General features: G+C 39.6%; 1 protein-coding gene across 1 annotated transcript in view; it reads right to left on the bottom strand.

Moving 5' to 3' along the window:
* LOC136886391 (U3 small nucleolar RNA-associated protein 25 homolog) overlaps nt 1-22,409 on the bottom strand; it is a 62,004-nt gene that overhangs the window by 21,480 nt on the left and 18,115 nt on the right. Inside the window, exons 3-5 of the mRNA XM_067159167.2 lie at nt 18,852-19,056; nt 17,853-18,008; nt 12,179-12,442 (exon numbers count right to left, since the gene is read on the bottom strand). Coding sequence (XP_067015268.2) covers nt 12,179-12,442; nt 17,853-18,008; nt 18,852-19,056 — 625 coding nt within the window. The remainder of the gene's footprint in view (nt 1-12,178; nt 12,443-17,852; nt 18,009-18,851; nt 19,057-22,409) is intronic.

The following is a 22,409-nucleotide window of genomic DNA, read 5'->3' as shown; positions in this document are numbered from 1 at the left end:
AGTCCTGAAAGCCTTAAATCTTGGAGGACACGATGGCCACGTCAGACCAGGAAAAGCAAAGGGCGATCAGTTGCCTGTCTCAGCCACGGCAGGTCGATGTACATCAGGCTCCTTAATGCTTCGACCACTGGCCGAAGAACAGCCAATCAGCGACCGCCCCTCTCACATGGCGGGCCAACAGGCGAGCAGCGCACCGTAGCCTGCACTATATAATGAGGTGGAATTGCAACATCACTCCATTCCACACTGAGCTTCACTGCTATCAAAGTCAGTCTGAACACTTGATAATGCAGCAGTCTTCAGTGAAACATCGGCATCATCGCATGCTTCTGGACCACGGCCTACAATCCTGGAAAACACTAACATGATTTGTAAAGAAGAGCATCGAGGCAAGGGGAGGGAACTGGATGACCCGTGACAGAAGAGAAGTGGTGGATGGAGAGGCTTATGTTCCAAGCAGACCCAGCCTGTGGTTGGAAACTGCTCCAGATGATGATGATGATGATGATGATGATGATGATGGCACAGATCTGGATAACAGAATATTATAATATACGACAGACCAACTTTCAGAAGGTTGATACAAAATGTTAAGGTGCCTCCAAGAGAAGGAGAAGAGGGAAGGAAATAACATTGGGACGGAAGAGAGGAGGAAACAGCAAAGTGAAAGGATTAAGAGCTATTGAAAGGCAAGAAAAGCAGCACCGAGATGAATGCACATTCTTACTTTGATGATGATGCTTGTTGTTTAAAGGGGCTTAACATATAGGTCATCGGCCCCTAATGGTACGAAATGAGGCAAAATGAAATGACAAATTAAAAGCCAAAAAACATCCACTGACCACAATTCAAAACGTGAGGACGAAGAATGAATGGATTGATATGAATTTAAAATGATCAGTGGAACCGACCAACAGTGCCTCACAAGCACAGAAGCTGGCATAGAACAATAGTATTACTGACCAAGGGACTGCTTCTATAGCACAATACTCAATCAATGATACTTTTAGTCTAAAGGAGTTCAAAATCCAAGTCAGCAGCCCCTCACAATGGTACTTATCGCAAGGAAAGTAGAATCATGGTATCTGTCATGTTGCAGTACTAATCAAGAGTAGCGTAGACTCGCGGTATTCCACACATTATGGTACTACTCACAGGTAATGAAATTCGCTCATGTATTACAGACCTACTCTGCCACCGTGACATTGCTTGGTGATGGACGTGAGTGAGTGAGGCTCCACAGTAATCAAGTGATTTGAAGGTGTTATACAGCAGTGAAAGTGACAAAAATTTGCGGAAGTGTAATATTTGTATTTACCAATCAATATACACACACGTTTTGTTGGTATTGATCTTCTTTTCTTCCAAATTCGCATTGTAAAGAAAATGGGTCGCCGAAACAACGGAGTTGGAAGCCCAGCCATTACCAGTGCTGCCAACGTAGACCGCCTCGTGAAGTGCGCGCTGGACGACTTCATTAACTCGGACAGCTTCCTTGAAAAAATTGTGCAGGCCATTTCGACCCGCATAACAGAAGTGGTCATAAAAGAACTTGAAAAAAGTTTAAAATTTAATATCGAAGCGTTGTCAGAGTTAACTGAAAAACTTGATAAGAAGGAGGCAGAAATCCGCAAACTGAAGGAGGATATGGACGCTAAGCGTGATTCATTGGAGCAATATAGCAGGAGAAATAATGTAAGAATTTTCGGCATTCCTGAAAGTTCGAACGAAAACTGCGATGAACTAGTGCCCAACGTGTGCAAAGCAGTAGGTGCAGATGTGAGACTTAATGACATCGATAGGTGTCACAAAGTAGGACCTCGATCTCCAGGAAAAACACGACCTATCCTAGTGAAATTTGTGTCTTATCGCTCACGGCAGGACGTTTTCACGAAGGAAAGGAAACTGAAAGGATCATCTACAACAATCCGTGAAGATCTTACGGCTGTCAGAATGTCTATCTTGAAGACAGCAATCCAGCGTTTTGGACTTACAAACACTTGGACTGATTCAGGAGACATCATAATCAAGAAGGCGGACGGGATGAAATTAAGAGTTTGCCAGTTAAAGGAACTTCCTATGGCATAAGGTTCTGTTGCAGTGCTGCTTTATCACTTGACAATGTGAGTCTACTCCCATCCTTTACCGTAAGTCACAGCCGAGAAGCTATCTTTTTATTTAGTTTAAGAAAATCTATCTATCTATCTATCTATCTATCTATCTATATCTATCTATCTATCTATCCATCCATCCATTTACCGTATTAATTGATCTAAATATCGATTAGCTTATCTGTCTTCTTATCCTACCATCTGTCGATTGACTTACTCTTTAATCACTTTCCTAACTGGATCAAATTTAAATCAGGCCCCCGTATTTACGTCTACATAGATCTAACATCTACACTACGTAGAATAAGCTCCTACTCGAGTTATTCTGTACGCGTAATCTGCTGTTGCACATTATTATTATTATTATTATTATTATTATTATTATTATTATTATTATAGACAATTTAGCTATCTAAAATACGTAAATTGCTGATTATTCATTGGATGTATTCGCATGCTGTGTTCTACTTCTAGTTAGTTTTCATTTTAGCAATTGGCAATGCATACCACTAACAGCAGTAATCCCTCTGACCATTGCAATACTTTTCCTTGTCACACTTCCCCTTCCCCGCCCAGCACTTCAACCTGTCTACCTGCTAGTCCATTGACCCGAACCCCACCCCTTGAAGCTACAACACACATTCTCCAGTCAGCTCTAAATAGACATAAAAGCGCACTTCACATATGTCACCTTAATGCCCAGAGTTTAGTCTCTCAAACTCGTATAGATGAACTAAAATCGATTTTCATTCCACTGTCCTTTGATATCATCTTATGCAGTGAAAGTTGGTTGAAAGTCAAACATCAAGCTAAGAATCTTGAATTACCTGGCTACTGCCTTCTGAGGAATGACAGACTTGGCAAAGGGGGAGGTGGGGTCTGTGCTTTTGTCTCTTCGCGCTTGAAACCTCAAATTATCTGTCAGTCGCCTCAACAGTACGAGCGTAAACCTGAGTACATGTTCATAGAGATACAGGTCGCTACTGTTAAATGCTTGGTAGGTGTAGTATACAAACCGCCTAAAGCTCGCCGTCTGAATGACTTAGAGACTGATATTAACAGACTGTTACCTATGTACGAACATTTTATAATGATGGGAGATTTTAATACAAATCTTCTAGATCCAGATTCTTCCGAAGCCACCCATCTATTGAATACGTTTCAGGCATGCAGCATGGCGGTCCTCCCACTTTCTCCCACTCACCACACTAAAACTTCACACACACTACTGGACCTAATAGTAACGAACAACCCTCACAGAGTATTACATCACAGCCAGACATCTGCTCCCGGACTGTCAGCCCATGACATCATCTTTATGTCTTACGCACTGCAATGCCCTAAACATAAACCTAAGTACGTGACTTACCGAGACTATAGCCGTATTAACAACGAAAAATTATTGGAAGACGCTTTTTCGATGCCGTGGCAGGAGATAACTCATAAAACTAATATTGACGACATGGTCACCACTTTCAATAACATGATACTACAAATTTTTGACAAACATGCCCCTATACGAACAGCACGCGTCTGTAAAAGACTCTCCCCGTGGCTAAATGATGATATTAGAGCAATGATGGCCAAGCGGGATGCAGCTCATAGGAAATATAAACATTACCCGACAGAGGAAAACTTTATCTATTACAAACGACTACGTAATAAAACGACTCAGACAGTAAGAAACGCTCGACTACGGTACGCCCATGACCTTATAAAACCTGACGTAAAACCCGCTACTTTATGGAAGTCAATCCGCCATTTTGGACTAAATAAACCGGACAAGGTAGACGATTTGGAAGTTTCTCTTGATGAATTGAATAATCACTTCGTATCCTCCCATGTACAATTAAACGAAGAAGCAAAAGAAAATCTTTTGTGTGCAAATTACAACACACCACCCGCAGGCAGAGACACATTTTATTTTAGTTATGTCTCACCCCTTCAACTGAAAGTGGCTATCATGCGAATCACAACTAAATCCACAGGGGTGGACAATATATGTATTATAATGCTAAAGAAAATTATCGACGCTATTATTCCAGTATTGACATTCATATACAATTTCTCCCTTCAAAATAGTGTATTTCCAACTGTCTGGAAAATGGCCCTGGTGCATCCTTTACCAAAGATAAAATCTCCTAGATTAAACAGTGACTACAGACCTATAAATATACTGTCTATAGTAGCCAAGGGACTCGAACATATAGTGCATAATCAAATCACCAACTATCTCAACGACCACGACATATTAGACCCACACCAGTCAGGTTTCCGACGCAATCACAGTACATGTACTGCCTTACTAAGCGTGACTGATGATATAAGACAGGCTATTGACGAGCAAAAACTGACTATCCTAGTATTATTGGACTTTAGCAAAGCATTTGACTCTGTAGACCATGAGTTGCTCCTATCCAAACTTTATCACCTAGGGTTCTCCTACAGTACTCTGAGATGGTTGGGAGCTTATTTACACGAACGTCAACAACGTGTCACCAATCAAGGTGCATTTTCTTCGTGGCAATATGTAAAAAGAGGTGTCCCACAAGGGTAAACCCTTGCTCCTTTGCTATTTTCTGTCTATATCAACGACCTAGCTAATCAGCTGACACATTGTAAACGTCACATCTATGCTGACGACGTACAATTGTACATCCATGCAAAACCAACAGACGTTTTGACAGCAATCGAGAAAATTAACATGGATCTAGAGGCCATAAGTAAATGGTCTTACCAGCATGGACTTATTTTGAACCCAAAAAAGTCCCAAACTATAGTAATTGCCCACCCAAGACTTATTTCCGACAATTTCCGCATGTCCATCCCCGACGTACAACTTCAAAATCAAGTTTTGCCCTTTTGCAAGAGCGTAAAAAATCTCGGAGTAACCATTGACCAGCACCTCTCGTGGACGGATCAGGTAATATCTGTGAGTAGACGAGTTTTTGCTACGTTGCACACATTAAACAATTTCAAATTTACTTTTCCGTTCAGTTTAAAGAAGAAACTAGTTGAAACCCTCGTTCTTCCAATATTCGATTATTGCGACGTAGTTTACAAAGATGTGAAAACCGAGCTTCGAGATAAACTACAACGTGCACAGAATGCCTGTGTAAGATTTATATGTAATCTGAAATTTTCAGATCATGTTACCCAGTCTTACGTCGACCTCGGATGGCTACGCCTTGAAGACAGACGCAAGCTGCATACCCTGACTTCATTGCACCGAATCCTTACCTTACAATCCCCATCTTACCTGTATGAACGATTTCATAGCCTTTCTGAACACCATGATAAAAACACCAGAGCGCTGAGCTCGACACTGCTCACTATTCCTAAGCATAAATCCTCAACCTACAACAATTCCTTCACTGTTGTGGCCAGCCGTGAATGGAACTTCCTTCCGCAGGAGGTCAGAGGGATATCAAACCACGGAAGATTTAAAAGTATGTGTTCAAAATATCTCTATGAAACGAGCTCGTAGTGTGACAGTCTTCTTCTTCTTCTTCTTCTTCTTCTTCTTCTTAGGGGCATCCTCCTCCTCCTTCTTCTTCTTCCTCTTCTTCTTCTCCCCATGGTCCTTCTTCTTCTTCTTCCTCTTCTCCTTATTATTGATTATTATTATTATTATTATTATTATTATTATTATTATTATTATTATTATTATTATTATTATTATTCATCAGTAGTGTTAGAAAGTACTCAGCTGTGGTTTTCCTGCATAGTTATCCTTATCCCTATCCCCGTTTTGCAATGTTTTTCACCCACAGTAAACACATGAAAACTGAACATTCATCAATGTGATATACTTCTGGAATTGGACAAATTAATTGTAAATATTAGTAGGTTTATCTACATTATTATTATTATTATTATTGAAATTGTAATTCGTTCTTTGTTGTATGTTAATTTCTTCGCAGGAAGCAAAATGTTAATTTATATTTGTGTATTATAATAGTTATTTTTATGTACAGCAGGATAGCATAGTACCATAGTAATTTGTTTCAGTCTCTTTTTTCATTTATTCAATATGTTATATATTTTTATGTTAATTATGTATTTCACTGGTTAAGTGTAAGACAGGGACACGTGTCCCTAACTTTGCCAGTTAAAATAAATCATGTCTATCTATCTATCTATCTATCTATCTACGGTGTTTCGCACATTGCGGCACCATTGACAGGCAACGCAAACCTATGGTGTTCATCACATAAGGGTACTAACCGAAGCAACTCGTACTATCCCATGGTGTTCCTCATATAGTGGGTACTAATCATAGGCAAGCCAGAACCATGGGTTCCCTTATCCCATGGTGTCGCTCATATAGTGCTACTAATCACAAGCAGTTTCATGGTTTAATTTGATCATCCCTTGGTCGCCCCTTTCAGTCGTCTCTTACGACAGGCAGGGGATACTGTGGGTGTATTCTTCGTCTACGTCCCCCATCCACAGGGGCCATTGTTACTTTATGCAGTCCTTAGAAGGCCAAAATTGAGGAGGAGAAGAAGAACCACCAACAGGATCTTCATCTATTTTCTATATGAGAAAACAAAGGGAGCCTCATTTACTGAGGTGAAGAGGGACCTGCAGAGCAGTGGAAATCACTAACGAAGTTAATCAGAAATGGAAGCCCCTTAAGCACACACTTCAAACACACGAGAGATTCCAAGAAGAAACAAAACTAAAGACAAAAAAAAGTGTGGACTGAGGAGAGACAACACACATATGCTGCAGTGACTGGCAAAAAGTTAAAGAACACAAAAGAATTCAATCTATAATTCAAAGGAGGGGATGTTCCACCTGATCAATACAAGAATATACAGTTCAATTATATTTTATATTAAAACACTGGAACTAGTTTCAACCCTTTGATTGGGTGCACAAGTTCAAATCCTTTTTAACTACCAAGTGGACATTTTAAGGTCAGCGACAACTGTGATACAAGCATTTAAGATAGTATTTTAAAGAGTGCTATTTTAGCTCTTAGGAAAATCATTCATGTATCCAGCTGAGGATGACTCAATCATCATCACCATCATCCATATGCAGTTTCCAGCTGTTGGCCAGGTCTGCTTGGAACATAAGCCTCTCCATCTCCTCTTGTCTTCCCACTACTTCTCCTTCTTCACTCTTGCCCATTCCTCTCCCCTTCTTTGAACACCCTCCTACATTACATATATCTACCTTCCTTCGGCCGTTTTCCTGTTATCTCCCCCTTGGTATCCTTTCCTCTCTCATGTATCCATACCACATGCCTCTATCCTGTTCTGTAGTGATTTCTCATCTTATCCATTCTTGTCACTCCTATCGCACTCCTCAGAAATTTAATTTCGCTTGCCCGTATCCTATTCACAGCTCTGTCTCATTACTCAAGTTTGTGCTGCATACGTCAGAATAGGTATGTAGCACGTCCTGTATATCACTCTGTTGCTTCTCTGAGAGACATCCTTGCTCCAAACCAGGCTTCTAACAAGCTCCTGCTTCTCTTCCACGCTTGATTATTTCCTTATCATTACTTCCACTTTCCCCTATGATAATTCCTAGGTACTTGAAACTCTCTACCTTCCTAAGCGTTATCCCTCTCGAAGGTCTCTCCTTCTTTCTAGTTATGATCACTATCTCGCTCTTTTTGGCATTAAATTTCATTCCACATTGTTTCACCTCCTCTTTCCATGCATCTAACTGTTCTTTGATATCCTCTTCCTTTTCTCCCCAGACTAACAGGTCATCTGCAATCATCATCAGAGGATGGCCCAACCAAAGGGTCAAAACTAGAACATGATCCCAATTCTTGAAGAAGGGAACTCTATAAAATAATAATAATAATAATAATAATAATAATAATAATAATAATAATAATAATAATAATAATAATAATAATAATAATAATGTTATTTGCTTTACATCCCACTAACTACTTTCACGGTTTTTGGAGATGCTGAGGTGCCGGAATTTAATCCTGCAGGAGTTCTTTTACGCACCAGTAAATCTACTGACACGAGGCTGACATATCTGAGCACCTTCAAATACCACCGGACTGAGCCAGGATTGAACCTGCCAATTTGGGGTCATAAGGCCAGCGTTTCAAACGTCTAAACCACTCAGCCCAGCACTCCATTAAAAAAAACACCACACACACAAAAAAAGCAATTTTACTGACGGAAATTAACAGTTTCTTATAGAACTAGTACAACGCCGAGTGTTGGGCGGCGGGAAATAACCTGACTCCCTAAGGGGGCCAACGGCTTCGGGCGAATGAGCCCCTTTGGGTGGGGTGATGGTCCCCACAGTGGAGGAAATGCCACTGGAATCCATTATGCAGCGTCTGTTCTCCAGGTTAGGGGCGGCTGCACAAGGCGTCTGTACTCCAGAGGAGCGGCCTCATTATCACCTCACTGGATCACATCCAGAGTTGTAATTCGGGACTTAGTCCCACACAGGTGACACCTTGACAGTCAACCATGGAAGGTCTTTTAAGGAATACTCCACCGGCTGAACCAAGAGTTCAGAGAAGGCAGCATTCGGATACGGTGGGCTGCCACCTGAAAGATACCGTGAAGTCGGAGGCACGGAAATACCCCAGTACTACATACACGAATCAGACAAAATCAAGAATCAAACCAAAGCAGATAACATACTTCTCTACACACAACATAAACTCACTCATGCAAACCGGTAAACTAAAAGTGATCACCGACATAATGGACCAACACAAAATTCTTATCATGGGATTACAGGAAATTAGAAACACTGACCAGGATGCCTTGGAATCTCAAGGGTACAGACTTTATAAAGGTATACCCGGGAAGAGAGTGATGAAGAATGTCCCACAATTTGGAACAGGATTTTTGGTCAGCCTTAAAATAATAATCTCAGTTCAAGAATTCAGATCACAGTCTCCACGACTCTCAACGCTCACCTTAAAGGCATCTAATAAAATCTATACTATAATAAATGCCCATGCTCCCACTAATGATAAAAACAACTCCTCAAAAGACCAGGAGGAAACAGGAGAATTTTGGGACCTATTGGACCAGACCATAGATAACATCCCCAAACACCATATAAAATTATTAATAGGCGACTTCAACGCTCAACTAGGCAGAGAAAGAAAATACCGTGACATCATCGGAAAATGGCCAGCACACAAGAAAACAAATAAAAATGGAGAGAGACTAGTTGACCTGTGTAGAAACCATAATTTAATCTCAAAATCTACATGTTTTAAGAGGAAACCTCAAAAACTCAAAACATGGAAACACCCTGACTACACTAAAGGAGAATGGCAACTGGACCACGTATGCATGGACAAATACCACCACAAAGAGATCTATAACGTCAAAGTCCTCCGAGGAATAGACACAGGTTCAGATCACTACGTAGTTAAAATTAAAATTAAACTCACTCCCCAGAGGAGACAACAAAAGCAAGCCCTTAAAACTAAAAGAAAAATAGATCCTACCCAGCTAATCAACAACAAAAATTACCAGAAAGCAACTGAAAAAATAAAAATCACAGACAAACTTGAAGACTTAGTACACAACCTTAAACAAATTGCAGAAGACCTAGCTCCAATTAAACCACGTAAAAAACACCAATGGTGGAACAGTGAATGTGATGAAACAGTGGAGAAAAGACATCAGGCATGGCTATTACATCAGTCCCAAAAGACAGAAATATCCTATCAAAAGCTAGTAAAACAGAGAAAAGAAACTACCCAAGTCTTAAGAAGAATAAAAAGACAACATCATAAGGACACCCTGCAGTTAATTGAAGAACAGTTCAGTAAAACTAAATCAAGGGACTACTACAAAACCTTCAGAAAGCAGCTCCAAAAATATGAACCCCCGACCCTACTGATGAAGGATGAAGATGGTAAGCTGGCCCATAACAATAAAGACAATGCAGAAATTCTGGCTAAACATTTCAACAAGCTTTTAAATTGTGAGGAACCTACAGAACTCCTTCATTTGGACACCAACACCCCGATAAAAACATCACCAGAAAACATCAATCCCCCCACAATAAAGGAAGTCTACCAAGCTCTGAATAAATTAAAAAACTACAAAGCGCCAGGAGAAGATCAGACCTTTGCGGAAATCTGGAAATATGCAGGAGCCTCAGCAAAAGTTGCCCTCCATCAACAACTTGTCTCTATCTGGATTAAAGAAGAATTACCAGAACACTGGACAACAGCCCTCATTCATCCTCTGCACAAAAAAGGGGACAAAACCGACCCTAATAACTACAGGGGAATCTCTCTCCTAGACATAACATACAAAATATTTTCAATAATCATCCTTAATAGGATAAGTTTACAACTTGAGAAAGAACTAGGAGAATATCAAGGAGGTTTCAGACCCTGGAGGAGCTGTCCTGATCAGATCATGAGTCTTAAGTTGATAATGGACTATAACAGGAGAAGAAACAGAGATATGGTGATAACATTTGTAGATTTCAAGAAAGCTTATGATTGCATCCATAGAGAATCTCTGTTTAAAATTTTAAGACACCTTGGACTACACCCCAAATTAATAAACATGATAAAATTGACTCTCACCAATACCAAGTCAAAAGTGAAGTTTAGGGGGGAAACATCAGAGACATTTGAAATTAAAACTGGACTACGGCAGGGAGATGGGCTCTCACCACTATTATTTAACTGTGCTCTAGAAATGGTAATGAGGGAATGGTTTAGGAAATCTCCCCCCAAAATAAAGATTGGCCGAAAAATCAAAACAAATTGCCTGGGTTTTGCTGACGATTTAGCATTACTAGCAGTGGACATAAAAGAAGCAAAAACCCAGATATCAGAACTTCAAAACATTGCAAATAAAATTGGCCTCAAAATATCATTTGAAAAAACAGAAATTATGCCCCAAAAACCAACACAGCTAAAAGAAGTCACCATAAATGGTAATAAAATCAAAATAGTAACTCAGTTTAAATATCTTGGAGAAGTAATAACACATAACTTAAATGAAAAAATCTCAATCCAAGTAAGAACAAATAGATTAGCTAAAGCACAAAAATTAACATGGGATATCTACAAAAAGAAATGTCTATCAATAAATACAAAAATAAAACACTACAACACAGTTATAAAACCGGAAGCTACATATGCAGCAGAAACACTCTTTTACCTGAATAAACAATCAAAGACTGACAGACTTCAGAAAATTGAAAGGAGGATTGGAAGAACCTGTATCAACAAAAAATATCAGAAAGATGGACAGTGGCGGTTAATACCTAACAAAGTCGTGTACAAAGAGCTAGAACCCATTACAGATACTATGCGTAAGAGGAGACTGGGATTCTTTGGACATATCATGAGGATGCAGGACTCGAGACTTCTGAAACAACTAGTACAACACAATCTCGTCTCAAAAAATACCACAACAGGATGTAAATGGATCAGAGAAGTAAGAGAGGATCTGAAGGAAATAGGCCTTACAACAGAAGACACCAAAAATAAGATAAAATTGAATACAAAACTCAAGAATACAAACCTCCGCTTTACCCTTACACAAAACAAACCAACAACACGCACATTTTCAACTGAGGAAAGGGCACGAAGATCGGAGCGTCTGAAGAAGTACTGGGAGGACCGCAAAGCCCGAACAATCCCTTCAAAGAGACCTGAACGACGGACTGACTAAAGTGATCCTATGTGGTCATAAAAGAAGAAGTAGAAGAAGAAGAAGAACTAGTACAATCAATAAATATGTACTAAATAAAATATAACTAAACTTTATATTTTATATTCTCGTATTGATCAAGTAGAACATCCCCTCCTTTAAATTATTGATTGAATTAAGGAATCATCAATAAAGGCAACATGAAACATATCATATGAGAACATAAAAGAAGGTGAAAATGGCTGAAATGACATGGTCCTTAGTTGGCTGAACGAGATTATGATACTTATGATAACACTGGATAAATCAAACTTTAACCAGACATCCTTCTATCAAGTAAAAATAGAACTGCCACGTACAGTTTACTACTTGACTATGGCAACTGAAATCACTTTAAAAAAAAAAAAAAAGTAACAATCCTTTTACCTGGGGTAACTGTACAATCACTTGACAAATGCTCCCACTCGTAATGTTCTTAGCGACTCGTACTTTCCCGGCGTAATTGTTACACTTCTTGTTGAACACCGCGTTGAACTCTGGCAGCATGTGAGACGATAACAGGATGGTCTGCCGGTAGAAACGAGTCCACCCGTTCACGGCCCACGATCTCACCCGAGAGAAATCTGTCCCGTGAGACTGATGGGGCTGCAGGTGGAGATGGTCCAGGACGTGAAGAACATGATCCCAATTCTGGAAGAAAAAGAGAACTCGATAAAACACACCTACACAAGGGCAATTTTACTGCAGGAAATTAACAGTTCCTTATAAAATTCGGACAAGCAATAAATATGAACATTTGGTGCATTGTACTGTATTTGGTAATGAAAGTATAATAACATAAAACATTTTGTTTCCCAAGCTTCTTATTCTGATGATGATGATGATGATGATGATGATGCTTGTTGTTTAAAGCGACCTTACATCTAGGTCATCGCCCCCTGAAAATGAAAATGAAAATTGAGACTAAATGTAATGACAAATAAAAGTCCAAAATCCTCCACTGATAATAATTCAAAACGTGCAGACGATGGATGGATGGACGGACGGATATGAATTTTAAACAATCAGTGGAACTGACCTACAGTGCCTAACATGCACACAAGCTAGCATAAAATAATATTATTACTGAACAAGGGACAGCTTCTATAGCACAATACTGAATCGATGATGGTTGTAGTCGAAAGGAAAGGAGTCCAAAATCCAAGTCATCGGCCATTGACAGGCAACGCAAAACTATGGTGTTCATCACATAAGTGTACTAACCACAGGGACTCGCGCTATCCCGTGGTGTTCCTCATATAGTGGGTACTAATCATAGGCAAGCCATAACCATGGGTTCCCTCATCCCATGGTGTCACTCAGATAGTGCTGCTAATCACAGGTACTGTAAAAGCCGTCGCGTTCTTTCGCTACTAATCACAAACCTATACGGTACCTAACATAGTGGTACGACGCGCAAGTAAAAGCGACCCAGGGTGTTTCCCGCGTGGTGGTATTAATCACAAGTAGGGTTTCATGGTTCTAATGCAGTCATCCCTTGGTCGCTCCTTTTAGTCACCTCTTACGACAGGCAGGGGATACCGTGGGTTTATTCTCTATACGTGTCCCCCTCCCACAGGGGGTTGTGTGTTTGATCCGCGAGAGGTAGCGTATTTACGCAAATAATACCCGCCACCGAATAATCCCTGCACTCTAACTTTAGGAAGGCTCATTTTGAAAAAAATTAAATGCCAACATTGACGCAAATAAAACCCGCACCCTAATTTCGTGCCCTAAATTTTTTTTAAAACTATGCAGGGATTATTTGCATAAATACGATATTTCCCTGAAGTCTGCCGGCAAGCCGGTTAGGACCCCCCCCCAATCCGCCACCTCTCCCCCAGCTATGCCAGTGTAATAGGTTCGTGGCTTTCTTATTCTGTGCCTAATAATGAGCTTTACTTAGAATTTTACTATGCCTTTCAACTGACCACTCCACAAGACTGCAGGTCTACATCTTAATCATTCAACCAGTACTTTACTCTCTACAATTAACTGGTTTGATTTTTTATTTGCGGTTTTTGCTGGTGTTTTAACCAACTCGAACAGGCTTTTGGTAAACAAAAGGGCTAAGACTGGGAAGGAAGCAAAAGCGGGCTTCATTAAAGTATTGCCTCAGCACTTGCCTGGTGTGAAAATGGGAAACCACAGTATGATTTCATGTACAAAAATCCATATAAACAGGTGTCCAATCTGCGATGTGCATAGAATTACAACTGTTTATATGGTAAGCATGAAAACTGCGTTTCAAAAATTATTAAAGGCGCACAAATGATTTAATGATGCACAAGCCCTCTTTTGGAACAGTTTACAGTACATGTTCAAAAATCCACCACCAACTTCAATGCATTTTTTCTGGGCTTTTGGTGATAGTACGTGTTGCTCATTGGAGGTAGGGCAGAGCTCTGCAGGTAAGCGACCAATTTGTTTCTTGCGTTTCTTTTTTATTACAGGCCAACAATAGCCACGTTTTAAAGATTTCTCTCTGCTAGTTGCTTTACGTCGCACCGACACAGATAGGTTTTATGGCGACGATGGGACGGGAAAGGGCTAGGAGTTGGAAGGAAGCGGCCGTGGCCTTAATTAAGGTACAGCCCCAGCATTTGCCCGGTGTGAACATGGAAAACCACGGAAAACCATTTTCAGGGCTGCCGACAGTGGGGTTTGAACCTACTATCTCCCGAATACTGAATACTGGCCGCACTTAAGCGACTGCAGCTATCGAGCTCGGTTTTTAAAGATTTGATCTGTCATCTGAAAGAATGCATTGTTTACAGGCCCTCAACATCACAGACATTAACAGATTCTCCAATAATGGTAGCGACATTCTAAATCCAAGAAAAATCCTCCAGAACTAAGAATTTATTAACTTAACCATTGTGGTTTGATTTTATAATGCTCCGTATTGACTACAATCTCTACTCCAATAAATATACTGCACCTCTGATAATTAACAATCAGCCTTGTCAATACTTAGAGTTGTTTAATTATTTATTTTTTCTCGCTGAGGAAGAGGGCAATAAAGGTCCTCGTGACATGTATAGTGTATGAAAAACAAAAAAATGAAAATCCACAGCCTGTTTCCAGTCATTCGACTGGGTCAGGAATGAAATGAATGAAGCCCCCATTAGCGGCGAGAATAGGAACTGTGCCGGCTGCCGAAGCCTGTCGCACTCTTCTGGGGCAATGATTAATGAATGACAGAAGAAATGATATTGAGTGTTGCTGGAATTAAATAAGACAGGGAAAACTGGAGTACCCGGAGAAAAACCTGTCCTGCCTCCACTTTGTCCAGCACAAATCTCACATGGAGTGACCAGGATTTGAACCACAGAACCCAGCGGTGAGAGGCTGGTGCACTGCCGCCTGAGCCATGGAGGCTCTTATGTACGGTGTATAAATGATAAATAAAAAAACAATAATAATGAATTAAACAACTCTAAGTATTGGTAAGGCTGATTTTTAATTATCAAAGGTATATTTATTGGGGGAAAGAACTAAGAAGTCGTGAAATGGCAATTTGGTGCTCTTCAGCTCAGAAGGGGATCAGTGTAAAGCTGTACAAAAAGTACACTCCAGCCAACAAGTGGATTAGGCATCACCAAGGACTTTCTTGTAGCGAATGGCAAAAGGCAATCAAGAGGACATCAAATGTTTCTGCAGTACAAACTCTTCCAGACAGAACTCAGGATGGAAACCTTTGTCGCAGATGCGTCAGAGAGAAAGAAACACTGCTTCATGTTCTGGGTTCTTGCCCCCCTACGGCGAAGAACTAAGAAACTCACGTCAACACGAGATAAGATCACTGATTGCAAAAGAACTCCGCAGTAAAAACTTCCATGTACATGGAGAATTCCACTGTTTGTCCATGACAGACATTACAATTGACATAATTGCCTTTAAAGATAACGACAAGAAAGGCTTCATTATCGATCCAACCATATGATTCGATCACCTTGTTGGCCAGCCTAGTGAAGTCCACCTTGAAAAGCAGAACATTTACGCGCCCACCAAACCGTTCTAGAAAAATAAATACCAGCTGAATAAAGTAGAGATTATCAGCCTAATGGTTGGTGCTCGTGGCACAATACCTGGCTTGTTCATAGAATTCTGGAAGAAGTTTGAGCTCCCTAGGAACAGCATTGAAAGAATAGTTACCACCACCACACGTGGATCTGTACACATCCTGAGATCTCATTTGTTCGGGCCTCTATATTTTTTAAAAATAATAACTGCTATATTTCTATATGATAAAACATTCCGTATCCTGATACCCTTTACTTTGTCCATTGTGGCAACTCGTAATTGCAGGAAGTTGTTGATTCTTTCAATAAATATATGTATATTGATTTTCATCCATACCCAAAGACAAAAATTGAAAATCGTTTCAAAGGTCATGCATCAGTAAGTCTTTTGAGTGTCTTTAATCATTTTTGTAAGGTTGTTCGTATGTGCACCATATAAACAGCTGTGTATCACAATACCTGCAAAATGAATACTTGTTTATATGTTTAATAACTACTTCCTCCTGACAAATGTAGTTATAAACACCTATATACAGCCCAGAACTTTAATAAAAAATACACATACTGATATTCAGAATTTTCATTAAAAACCGTGGAAATCCATTCAGTGGTTATCGTACACTTTGTATTTATTTTTCGACAGGGAGATGGATTATCCCCGTTGTTTAATTGTGTGCTGGAAAAAATTATGCGTGAATGGAATAAGGTATGTCCACCGACTGTTAAGATTGGAAGAAATATTTGACTAAATTATCTTGCATTTGCTGATGATCTAGCATTATTAGCAATTAGTACTGAAGAAGCTGAATTTCAAGTAGAGGAATTGGAACGATTAGCAGCGAAGGTTGGGTTGAAAATTTCTTTTGAGGAAACAGAAATGTTGCCATCTTTTCAAGTTGACACTTCACATATTATGTTAAATAATACTCAGAAAATAAAGGTTGTAGACAAATTTAAATATCTTGATGAGATTATAACTTGGAATGCTAATGAAAGAGCATCCATAGACAGAAGAACTCAAAAATCGAGACGAGCACAATAAATTACCTGGCTGAGTTACAAGAAACCGTCTCTTTCGACTAATGCTAAATTTCAACCTTATTACTCCGTCGTTAACCCAGAAGCAACGTATGCAAGTGAAACATCATTTAAACTGAATACCCAATCAACAACAGACAAACTTCAGAAAGTTGATAAAGAATTCTTCGGACAATTATTAATAAAAAAACACCAGCTTGATGGCCAATGGAGACTTTTGCCAAATTGAGACAATGCAAAAATGGAGAATTGTATTCTTTGGGCACATATACCACTTACCAAATACTAGACTCCTGAAACATCCTTTTGATTTCTTTTGGAATAGTAAAACAAAAAACACATGGTTTAAAGAAATACAAATGGATTTAAATGAATTGAAAATTACTAAAGATCAAATTGAAAATAGAGAAGAGAAACGGATTCTAACAAGTACACAAGACTATCACTAAAAATATTGCAGCGTAAGCAGTATGTTATATCTGCAGAAGAACGGGCTGCATGATCATCCAGAATGAAGAAGTTTTGGGAAAGGAAAAAGTTGTCAAGTGTTAAAAGCTGAACTCATTCCTTGAAGACTTTGTTGTATAAGGTTTGATTCTGGCGCTCCAATGTGTGAGTAAACAGTGTAAATAAATAATGAAGCATGGTATTTAGAGGAACATCATTATTTTTACCGAAGTTGTGCAAGTATGATCCAAAGAATAAGCTATCTCCCAAGTTCAAATGTTGTGACAGACTCCATCAATTTTGTGTCCTTAATGGAACTAATTTTAAGGATAGCATAAGATTTTATGTCCCTCTACCTACAGTTTTTGGAGCTGCTGAGTGTCCTAGATATTTTGTCCAAGTTCCTTCAAGTGCCGATCAATCCAGCAACGTGAGATTGGCACCAATGACTATCTTCAAACACCACTAGACAGAATTAGGATAAAAACTGCCACCCAGCTGAGCCACTGATCCTGGCTATCGTAATAAGAGAAGCATACTAATGTTATTACCTGCATGAAGAACACATCCATTTGGTCCAGTACCAACACTTCGATAGAAGCAAGGAAATCGTAATCTCTCTCTGCCTCTCCTTCTGCTCCGATGATCACTCGAAGACCAAGGGGAGAGGCCACGATGATGTCTGCCGAGTAGAAATCGGCATACAGCTGCAGAATGGGCAAACATTAACATTCACACTTTCAAAATTAAATGAGTCAATCATCCAGTGTGTTTACTCATAGACACATTTAGGCTAAAAATTTCCTTTATCAACACTTATAAACAAGTAAAATTAGCACTATTACTCTTAACATTATGAGACAACATAGTTCAGTAATTCTAACAGTGACATTAAAATTTAACTGAAATAGTTATTACTATGCCAAATATTAAATATTATAGAAATTGGAAATGAATAATTCATTAATTTGTTTTGAACATAAACATAATAAGGTACAACAGAGTAAATCACAGGACATATAAATGAAATGGAGTATGGCTTTTAGTGCCGGGAGTATCCGAGGACAAGTTCAGCTCGCCAGATGCAGGTCTTTAGATTTGACTCTCGTAGGCAACCTGCGCGTCGTGATGAGGAAGAAATGATGAAGACGACACATACACCCAGCCCCTGTGCTAGCAAAATTAACCAATTATGGTTAAAATTCCCAACCCTGCCGGGAATCAAACCCGGGACCCCTGTGATCAAAGGCCAGCACACTAACCATTTAGCCATGGAGCCGGACACAGGACATATACATAGATATATCATGAATCGTCAAAAAGAATTTCATTTATATAGCTTCAAAACTGAGGCAAGTACAAAATTTTCAGTAAAATCTTACACTTTGCCTTAATTTAGGTTGGCAGTTTTAGCAGTACTACAGCATTTTAACTTAGCAGGGAAAAGGGTTAAGAGCTCTACACAGTTAATTCATCTTGCAAGAAATACCTACGAAGTGCAAAGGTTGAAACTTAATTATAAGGTGTCAAAACTTTAGCCTACTGTTTACCTTGAGACTCTTTTTTGTCACTGTAATGCCAATCCGAAACTGGTCATCAGTATTGCCAGCAAACATTGCTTCATAATCCTCTGGACGAGGGTTTTTACGTGGCATGAGGATTTCATTTCCAGTGAATTCTTCAAAGAAGCGGGCTTTATTTACTACATTAGCCTTCTCGTCCGGGAGCAAGATGTCGATCAACATCTTCACCACCCTGTGTAACAGAATAGAAACTGTCAGCATAATCTAAGTCTAGGAAAAAATAATACAGGATCTAACAACAAAAACACCAGGACCTTTCAATGGGCATAACACCCTGCTGTTTTCACAGACCGCCCGGCTAACGTAACCTAGATGTGTGCTAGTTATTTAACATTAATACAAATTTGAGTCATTGGGTGCTCCACATTAAAACGTAAATACTGTAAAACTGTTTATTTAAATGATAAATCTTCATTACTGTCAGCTTAATTAGGTCAATTACATCACAGCTTAAATGTTTAGCTTGACTATCACGTAATGTCGTGCGCGAGCAGTGTCTGAAGTCGCGTGGAATAGCACGCCAGCACTCGATTCTGCACAACGTCACAAACCCGTACGGCACTCTTCAGCAATCGAGTGGTAAGCCCCGGTGTTACATGATTATGTACGAGCAGTAGAACACTAGAAGTTCAAAATACTCTTAAGTCTTGCTCGTGATGACAACACTAAAATAGTTCAATTTTGCCGTTAATGCTTACCTGCCTGATATTCCTGTTAATGCCCCGCAGGGAATAAATTTCAATTTTACCATATGCATTTTATACTCAGTATTTGCCGCCCGGCTACTCAATCCTGCCACCCGACTGACAAAAATTTCTGGAGAGAACACTGCATAATAAAACCAAGAACAATGATGATGATGATGATGATGATAATAATAATAATAATAATAATAATAATAACAATAACAACAACAACAACAACGTCAGGCCGAGTGGTTCAGACGGTTGAGGCGCTGGCCTTCAGGCCCCAACTTGACATCCTGGCTCAGTCCGATGGTATTTGAAGGTGCTCAAATACATCAGCCTCATGTCAGGTTTACTGGCACACAAAATAACTCCTGCGGGACAAAATTCTGGCACCACCGAAATCTGTAAAAGTACTTAGTGGGACGTAAAGCAAATAATAATATTATTATTATTATTATAACCACAATAATAGTTTAAATACTATATTGACTTGTGGATATCTGCAATTGTGTATATCACAAACCATAATGTTTTATATGGAACTGGGGGATGAAAAATTATCCCCATTAATATCTCAAGCATCAGTTTCTCTTTATGTTTCAGTACTGATCTTTACTTTTGTCTGTTACAGAGCACATGGTGGTTGTTCCCTGTACAGGGGAGGAGGAAACAGTGTGAAGACTTTTGTAATATTTTTATTGTTGATTTTTAAATTGCACGTTATAAATTTCATATTAGAGCCCGTATTGTCGAAGTATCAACTTGTGAAAATTTAAATTTATAATTCCACCTTTACAATAATGTAATTGTCTTTATTGAAAAGACTACATTAGACTATACTCGTGATGCATTGTTTTGTCCTCTTGTGGGACATCTTCAGTCATACATACAAACATTGAAAATAAGGTGAGGACACGTTGAAATAAGTAAATACAAAGTCTTTAGATCTTGTGACGTGGCGTGTTGGTGTCTTGTCAATCTTGAATGTTAAAATGGTGCAGCATGAACATAACATGAAGCATGAAGTCCAGTTAAAACACAAATTAAAATGTTGTTATATGCATAGAATTGCCCAATTACAAAACAACATGAGTGGCTGTGCGAATAAAATTATATGCATATTGTACATAAAATAGTATGATGATAATGCCACTTTAAAATAGATAGATAGATAGATAAATGTCTTTATTGGCGTAGTTAAGGCCATTAGGCCTTCTCTTACACTAAAATAGATAGGTCTTATGGCAACGATGGGATAGGAAAGGGCTAGAAGTGGAAAGGAAACGGCCGTGGCCTTAATTATAGTACAGCCCCAGCATTTGCCTGGTGTGAAAGTGGGAAACCACACAAAACCATCTTCAGGGCTGCCGACAGTGAGGTTCAAACCCGCTATCTCCTGGATGCAAGCTCACAGCTACACGCCCTTAAGTGCATGGCCAACTTGCCTGGCGAAGGCCTGGAAAGACGTGGATGGATGCGGTGAACGAGAGTACAGAGAAGAGTGAAAGTACACGAAATAATGAAGGAAGGAAGGAAGGAAGGAAGGGGGGGGAGTGGAGTGGTGGAGAGACAGACAACTTTGGAGGTCCACGATTCACAACCTGAGCCAGAAGACTGGAAACTGAAAATGATGAAGCAGAGATGATGTGCAAAAGTCACTAAAACCCCAACTTGCTGTCCTAATTGTGGTAGTGACTTTCGTGGCTAACATAAGTGAAATTCTACTATATAATGAGGATGAGGATAATTTCACCTAATCGATACTACTTGTTATAAGTACAATGTATTTACTTTAAAAACACCAGTAGCCAACGAGGCAAAACAAAAAGCGTATAGATAACCAGAATTTAAGAATCAAAATAAGAAATATGTTATTTATTTTGTCTTATGTTCTCACGCAGCTGAGGATGATCGATTGTATATTAAGGATGGGTCTAGTTCGTTCATTTCCTTGAACTAGTTCATTCGATACCATTCATCACCTTGGGTCGTTCAAATGAACGAGGTAGCTCATGAGGTCATATCGTAAAAACAGCTCTCGCGGCACTTTGTTCAAATGAACGAATTAGTTTATTATGAGCACAAGCAGAAAACAGCTACCCAGTACACAGCGCTGCCACTAGACTGCCTAAGTGAAGAAACAGTATCCATGAAAGACGGAGAGACAGATAAGCTTTCTAATTTTGTATAACTCCTTCTCCCCCAGTTGAGAAGTGCGCCATTTTTCATGGCACGTTATTCATTACTCGTGTCCTGGTTCATATTCGAACCTGTATGTCTGTTTTTCTTATGCTTGATTCTGTCACTTTGCAAAAGTCAATGTTTCCTAGTTTTGTCGTCAGATGGCCATCTTTAATTTCCAGGCCTTGCTTCCTGTCGTAATGATGTAATGATAGTTATTCCTTGTTTTTTCAAAATGGAATCGAGGAGTATAAACAACAAGATGGACTCCACACTAAACGAGACCGCTTTTCTGAATTATCGGAAGGTTTTTAGCAGATTTAAACTATGATTTTCCCTATATGACTATTTTTTTTTTTTTGCTAGGGGCTTTACGTCGCACTGACACAGATAGGTCTTATGGCGACGATGGGATAGGAAAGGCCTAGGAGTTGGAAGGAAGCGGCCGTGGCCTTAATTAAGGTACAGCCCCAGCATTTGCCTGGTGTGAAAATGGGAAACCACGGAAAACCATCTTCAGGGCTGCCGATAGTGGGATTCGAACCTACTATCTCCCGGATGCAAGCTCACAGCCGCGCGCCTCTACGCGCACGGCCAACTCGCCCGGTGTGACTATTTTAGTTGTTCCTTTATATTTTTCAGGTATGTACATTTC

The sequence above is a fragment of the Anabrus simplex genome, chromosome X (assembly GCF_040414725.1).
Source record: "Anabrus simplex isolate iqAnaSimp1 chromosome X, ASM4041472v1, whole genome shotgun sequence".
Classification (NCBI taxonomy): domain Eukaryota; kingdom Metazoa; phylum Arthropoda; class Insecta; order Orthoptera; family Tettigoniidae; genus Anabrus; species Anabrus simplex.
Note: the sequence above shows the minus strand (reverse complement) of the source record. Positions and strands in the feature narration are given on the sequence as shown.